This window comes from Bremia lactucae, linkage group LG11, assembly GCF_004359215.1.
Source record: "Bremia lactucae strain SF5 linkage group LG11, whole genome shotgun sequence".
NCBI classification, from domain to species: Eukaryota; Oomycota; class Peronosporomycetes; order Peronosporales; family Peronosporaceae; genus Bremia; species Bremia lactucae.
In genome coordinates this window covers 2,048,648-2,056,255 of record NC_090620.1, presented here as the reverse complement: position 1 = coordinate 2,056,255, position 7,608 = coordinate 2,048,648, and the positions used below count along the sequence as shown (strand labels likewise).

The 7,608-nt window shown below is 43.0% G+C and overlaps 1 protein-coding gene across 1 annotated transcript; it reads right to left on the bottom strand.

Annotated features, from left to right (window-relative positions):
• Positions 1-2,513: 2,513 nt before the first annotated feature.
• On the bottom strand, positions 2,514-3,905 carry CCR75_004761 (uncharacterized protein; the record flags this gene model as incomplete). Its single annotated transcript, XM_067962847.1, has 2 exons — positions 2,514-3,600; positions 3,646-3,905. 2 exons carry the CDS (start codon positions 3,903-3,905, stop codon positions 2,514-2,516), a joined length of 1,347 nt encoding a protein of 448 aa, XP_067817755.1.
• Between the last annotated feature and the right edge of the window lie 3,703 nt (positions 3,906-7,608).

Sequence of the window (7,608 nt, the reverse complement as noted above, 5' to 3'; positions counted from 1 at the left end):
ACTGTTATCGATGCGCCTGTCGCTAGACGCACCGTCATCCTCGTTGGAGGGATGTCGCGCTCAACATATTTGATCCTACAACCCTCTAGTGACTGGCGACGAAAAAAGTTATTCGACGCTCCGCAGTCCACTAGGAATCTGAGTTACAAATCATTTGTCACTTTCAACTTCAATGTGATAAGGGATACCTCATCGCCAGGTGTAGAGACTCATAATTAATGTGTGTCTGGAGCAGATTTCGTCAAGAGATTTTTTCAAATTCTGTTGGGGTTGCTGGATCAGTAGGGTCACGCTTCTAATGACCCCGACCGTTTTCTGGCGGTCCGCCTCGCTGTTGCAATTTTGCAACAATACCGGACCCGCGACCGTTGCCCTTTCTGGCATTGTGCCGATAAGTATGTTCAGTACCTCTCGGTACTGGGCGTGGGGCACTAAACTCATGATCGTATTGACCTAACTTATAACAGCGATTGCATTTGCTCGAAAAGCGAGGTATCTCGCTTTCGACATACGAGACGTCCAAAGGTTCTGGGCCTCCAAGTTCGTGTGGTCTTGGAGAACGATACAATGACAAACTAGTTTGAGCCTGTCTTAAGCTAAAGTCCTCATGTCTCGCAACGGATATTGTTTCTTCAAGCGTATTCAATTCCAAGCGGAACAGATGAATCTTCACAGAACCATTCGTAAGATCTTGCATGAATACCATATCCAACGTGTGTTCATGAACTGGATTGCTCGTGATACAACTTGCTGAGAGTTGTATATGCTGGGCATGTGCGTGAACATCGCGCTTGCCTTGCCTGAGTTTCAGGAGCTCTGATCGAGCTCTAAACTCAGCCCATGGCGGTTTAAAAGTCTGTTTGATTCAGGCTTTAAAAGTCTCTAGCCACCCAAAGACATATGGGTCGCACAACATAAGACCCAATGCCCAAGTTTTGGCACGACTTGCCAAATTTGATTGAGCGAATGCGACTTGCAATTGCTCGTCAAGACGTGACGTGCCCTTATGGCTAGAAATTTTATTTCTAAATAATTTCATAGTAAGAAATATTAAAAAAATATTTTTTTTATAAAAAATTAAAAAATATAAACAAAAAAAGTTTAAATAAAATAAATAAATTTAAAAAATTATGGTAACAAGGTTAGTAGCAATATTAAATAAGGGAAATGAATTTCTAATAAATTCAGAATCGTCAAACTCGACAATCCATCTCAAGAGGGAGTCTTTTTCAACTCCCTTATACTTAGAGATGTCAATCTTTAAGTTTCCAGGACGACGCGTATGCGTCATCCCTGGTGCAGGGGTCTGTACCTGTTGTAACCTCAACAGTATTGCCTGTTGAGAGCCTTGCTGATTCAACAAGGCTGCCTTCTCCTTCATCTCGTCAAGTTCAAGTTGTATGAACTTGGCGATGGCTGAATGGAGGGCATCTCTGTCCAAATTGGACATCATTGCCAAGATGGCATCGTTTCCTACGGTCGAACTCATTCGTTCGACCGCACTCCTTTCTATCTCACTTAGAAGGAGTAGCTAGCTTTCACGCGAAATGTGATGCGTATTCCCACTATCATCTACCATGTCCAAGTTAGATGAAGGAAATGTGGTCCTTGGATGGACTTCAAAGTGCATATAGGTGTAACGGGGCACTACGACTTGTACTGCTGCAGTACAAGTCCACTTCGCACTGCTTCAGTTGCGAGACGAACACTAGTACGTGCAGAGGAAGACTCTTTTCAAGGCAACTAGCTTAAAGAGGATTAAATGAAAACTGGTTTAATAGAATTAAGTATCTCTTCTTTCATTCTGTTAACGCTAACTTAATTATAAATTAATACTTAACATGCAATTGAAATCTTATATTATATTATCTTATCTGTCTCTTTCTTTTAATTACATCTTCAGTTGATTAGTCTGCGGCATAAATAGATATAATGGCCTATACCTATTTATGGATAAGATTTCTGAACATTACTATATAAAGTAATATCCTCTAAATATTATCTACCTTTTAGATAATATATTCATTAACAATCTTTAAGTGTTAATTTCATTTAACGATACGTCCCGTTACACTATTCATATTATCCTATGAATAGTGTGTATTCCTTAATAATGTGTTACACACTATTCATATGATGCACATGATCTTGAAGCGCTTCATGAATAGTGTGATACACACCAATGACGGATACTGGTGTTGATAAATTACCCATGAAGACAAAAATATATTTCTTAAGGATAAATAACGCTTGTATTTGAATTGGTTAGAGTATACCGACGCGTCATTGATTCTCATCAAATTTAAAGTATGTGCACGACTCTCGGCCACTTTTATAAAACTTATAAATCAAAGAAGCTAGAAAGCTCCCTATAGACATTGTCCCAAAATTGTGCCCAATAGCTTTGTATTCGAATATGTGTTTTTTTCTTACTACTCGGCAGCGAAAATCCTAAAACAATCCGTAGGTCCATTTGAATTATGCCTCTAATTTTAAGTATGTGATCGATTGCCTCAATACTTGAGACCAGAGCTACGCGCCTTAGCGCTGCTTGCCACGTGCTTGGCTTTTAGTAAAAACGACATGTCTTGCTTCCACTTATTTTGAAGATGTTTGATCTTCTTAGCTTCCGGCGTAACTACATCGAAAGTTCCACGTTTTTTTGCAGTCTTGATGGCCTCACCGTTTGTATTAAGTAACTTGAACGTTTTCTCTTTTGCCGCAATAGCTTCAGTAATCAAACCAGGAAGGTCACCGATTTTATCAAATCCTTGAAGTTTTCGATAGAAATCGGGCTCAAATACAAATGAGGAAGCTCCGACCCGATCCAATAGAAAAAATAAACGTTCGCCATCCGAAAGGCTCATATCCAAAACCAAATCGTAATAATCGAGAAAAGTCGCTTCGGGTGCCGCCGAGATGTCGTTCACGCTATAGAGCACAAATTTGTCTGATTTGAGAGTCATTTGACGATCTAAAAAGGCGTTTGCGTACGCTTTAAACACCGAATATTCCCCAATCGAAAGATCTTGGCCCTTGTTTCTACCGGACACTATAAGGGACCAGACTTGGTTCAGCGACAAGCCCTCCTTCAGCCACTTGTCAAAGACAGATAATTGAATGCTTTCAATAATTGGCAAAGCCGGTTTGATTTCAAGGAATGCAGAGCGATTACCAAGTGCCGATGAATAAAGTTTCGCAAGAATAGACACCAAGTTCTTCTCACCACCAAACACGATCGTCAATTGCTCGCGCAATATGGTATCGACTTCATTCTCTTTCGAGAATGACGCAATATAGTCCCGCAATACCGCAACCTTTCCATTAAGAATGGCTTCTTTACCATCAGCGACCATGTCAAGTTCGTTTGCAAGCTTCTGTATGCCTCCGTCGATTCCTTTCCATTCGTTCCGAAAATCCTCCCATAGACGAGCAATTAGTGGTGGCAACTCGTCGCCAATGTGCACTTTAGCGGCGTATAGCGCCGTTGCTATGTTGGGGATGCTTTGATGTTCTCTCAGTAGCTTATACAATGATAATTGCTTGTCTTTCGGCAAGTATTTGTTGTATTTTACAATCTGTTTCTCCAGATCTTCTAACCTGAAGAGATAAAATTTTAGTATATGATCGAGACCTACCTTTAACTTTGCAGACGCCAATATGTCTTCCAGTTTTGGCTTACTAGATGCGTTTAGTTTTGCTAGCAAACTGCTGACTCCTCCTCGCTCACTTTCGTCAGCACTTGTTTCATCGTGAACTCGTAATCTTCTCGATAGAGAACCACCTTCCTGTTCAGGAGCTAACAATTCGGCATCAGCTGGCACTTGTTGGAAGGCAGCTAAAGTTAGTGGGCTGTTGCCTTGAGCGAGGAAAGTTGCCAGCACTGCGAGATACAATCGAACCATGAGAAATATTTAGTGAATAAAGACTCGGTAAAGATTAGAAAATAAATCACATCTTTTACCTCGTGATTGGAGCCGCTTAACGTGTGTTCGTGCTATTATGATTAGCCATAATTAAAATTGCACCAGGGCCACGTAAGCGATTCACGACTGTGGAACGGGGTGTTTCGTTACGTGGAATTAACACTTAAAGGCTATTAATTAATATATTATCTAAGAGGTAGAGAATATTTGGAGAATATTATCTTATATAGTAATATTTGGAAAGCTTATCCATTGGTAAATAAAGGCCATGATATCTACTTGCTCCGCGGTCCAGTCAGCACTGGACGCGCGCAAAGAGAGAGACAGGTAAGACTTTATTACATGCTTTATATTAGTATATAATAAAGTTAGTATTAAATAGATAGAAACAGAAGAACTTAACTTATGAAATACAGTTTACTTTTAACCCTCTTGAAAGCAAGTGTTTTAAAGAAAGTCTTTCTCTGCACGTACTAGTGTACGTGAAGTGACGTGAGGCACCACTCGCACTGAAGCAGTGCGAAGTGGACTTGTACTGAAGCAGTAAAAGTCGGCAGTGCCCCGTTACAGCTGGTAGCACTTTGAACTCCCTCCAAGGACCACAGTTCTAGTATCCAACACGGACATGTAAGATGATGATGGAAATACGCATCACGCTTCGCGTGATAGCTACTCCTTTCTAAGTGACATAGAAAGGGATGCGGTCGAACGAATGAAGTCAACCGTAGGGAATGATGCCATATTGACCATGCTGTCCGGTTTGGATAGAGATGCCCTCCATTCTGCCATCGCCAAGTTCATACAAAATGAACTTGACGAAGCGAAGGAGAAGGTAGCCTTGTTTAATCAGCAAGGCTCTCAACAGGTAGAATTGTTAATGTTACAACAGGTACAGACCCCTGTACCTGAGTTGACGCTTACGAGTCGTCTCGAAACCTTAAAAGATAGACAGCTCTAAGTATAGGGGAGTCGAAGAAAACTCCCTATTAAGATGGCTGGTCGAGTTGGACAATGCCATAACGGCTCGTCACATTGTTGACGAGCAAATGCAAGTCGCATTTGCTAAGGCAAATTTGGCAGGTCCCCAAACTTGGGCCCTAGGCTTCAAGTAACGATAAGGTACTTCAGGAAGCCCTATTTCCTTCCAGTGGCAACTGGTGTCCCACCTCGCTGTACGACGCACTCGTTTAGCGTGAACTCTATTGTCATTCCTCGCGCTGATGTCTTTGGGTCGCTAGAGGGTTTTTGAGCCCGGCACAGACAGACGTTTGAACTGCCTAGGGCTGAGTTCAGCGCTCGATCAGAGCTTCTGAAACTCAAGCAAGGCAAGCGTGATGTTCACTCTTATTCCCAGCACACACGACTCTTAGCGAGTTGTGTCACGAACAACCCAGTTCATGAACACACGTTGATTACGGTGTTCATGCAAGGTCTTACGGATGGTCCCGTAAAAACACACCTGTTCCGCTTGGTTCTGGATACGCTTGAAGAAGCAATATCACTTTAGCTTGAGACGCTTAAGCTAGTTCGTCATCATATCGTCCTTCTAGATGGCACGGGCTTGGATGTCCAGAACCGATGGACCTCTCTTACGTCGAAAGCGAGAAACCTTGCTTTTCGAACAATTAGCGATTGCAGAAATGCAATCGCTGCCAAAAGTTAGGACGCTACGCTCACAAGTGCAGTTCTCCACGCCCAGTACCGAGAGGTACTGAACGTACTTATGGACACAATGCCAGAAAGGGCAACGGTTTCGGGTCCGATGTTGTTGCGAAATCGCAACAGCGAGGCGGACCGCCAGAAAACAGTTGGGATCAGTAGCGGCGCAACCCCTACTGATCCAGCAACCTCAAGAGAATTTGCAAATCTCTTGACAAAAGTTGCTCCAGACACACAATCAATATGTGTCTCTGCACCTGGCGATGTCGTATCCCTCATCACCTTGAAGGTAAAAGTGACAAAAAATGTCACTTAGAGCTCTAGTGGCGTCGAAAAACTTTATCGTCGTCAGTAGCTAGAGGGTCGTAGGCTCAAATACGTTGAACGCGACATACGGATGACGGTGCGTCTAGCGATAGGCGCATCGACAACAGTGATGAAACGCGTCCACGTTGCTAACATTGGCTTGGCCCACGGATCTTTTGCCTTAGTGAGATTTCACTACACGTTGGATAATTTACAGTAGGATGATGATTTCATCGTACTGGATTGGATGAAAATTTGACGTCATCCTAGGTTTACCTTGGCTCGAAAGTATGAGCCAAGAATCAGCTGGCAGCATTGATCCGTAAAGATGATTGCCACTTGTTCATCGGATGGTCATCTGATAAACGTCTTGGAATGTCCACAAGCGTGTGGATGTACGACGAGTGAGTGCGAAGGCCTCACTTGTGGTACGGTCTTAGTACGACTGCACACGATCACAGTGTGATTACTAATCACACTGTGAGGTCAGCTGCTGGCGGCTATGCGAATGCACAGGAAACGCCGAAGGTCCAACACTCGAATAAGTCGAGTGAATTGAGACATGAATGTACGCCTAGCGGGTAACATCCAAAGAAGTTACCGGTTGCCAAAAAGGGACAACACGATGATCCTAGGTCGAGTAGGCAGCCTGTGGAATGGATCCCAGGAAGCAACCGAGACATTGGATGTCTTGGTTGATGACGGATCAAGAGTAGGTGCTTAGACTCTTGATCTGTATGCGCCTCCAAAGTTAACATCGGAGATAACTCAATTACCAACCCTAGAACCTAAACGGTTCTTGAGAGATCTGCATGGTGGTAAAATCAAGAAGATCTGAGTACTCCTCAAAGAAGACGATTACGTAACCATATTCGGTAAGCGGTATGTTTTGCAGGGAACGAACGAATTCTCAGCAGCTCATCAACAGACGAAAGTGTCCTCGATGTGAAGACTCGGATTGAGAGATATACTACTCAATCCTGAAAGTCACTTAAGATAAATCCTGCATACGAGAATTTAATTGAATTCAGGGATGTATTTCCTGAAGCACTTCCATGCGAGTTGCCTAAGAATAAAGGCACTCGACATGAGATCGAGCACAAACCGGGCTCGAACTACTGTATCATGAAGCAGTATCCACTGCCTCGTGAACAAGTACTTGCGATCGATAAATTCTTTATTGATCGATTTAAAGCGGGCAATGTAAGGAAGTCGACCATAGCTCTCCGACTTTCAGTGTGCGAAAGGCCACAGGAGGGTGGCGGATAGTGCACACATTCAATAAAATGATTGCTGCAACGGTACTGGCTCCAACGCCGGTACCCAGAAAAAATGAAATCATAAATGGTATGTCTAAGAGTATCATCTTATCGTCTATGGATCTGATGCATGAATTTTATCAGATCCTTATGCGTGAACGGGATATCCCGTACACAGGAGTGAGCACTCCCAGTGGGATGCTCTAGGAATGGCTAGTAATGTCACAGGGGCTTATTAACGCCCCTGCAACATTCAACAAATGCGGAACGAATCTGCTGAGACAAGTGTGAGAATTCGCACCTACTTTGACGATGAATTTGTCCATAGCCGGACGGTTGACGGAAAGAAGGACGTGGAAGTTCATAAAACTCACGTTCGTCAGGTTCTTACACTTATGCGAAAACATAAGTTGTATGCAAATCTCAAGAAGTGGTTTTTCGCTGCAAGCGAAAAACCA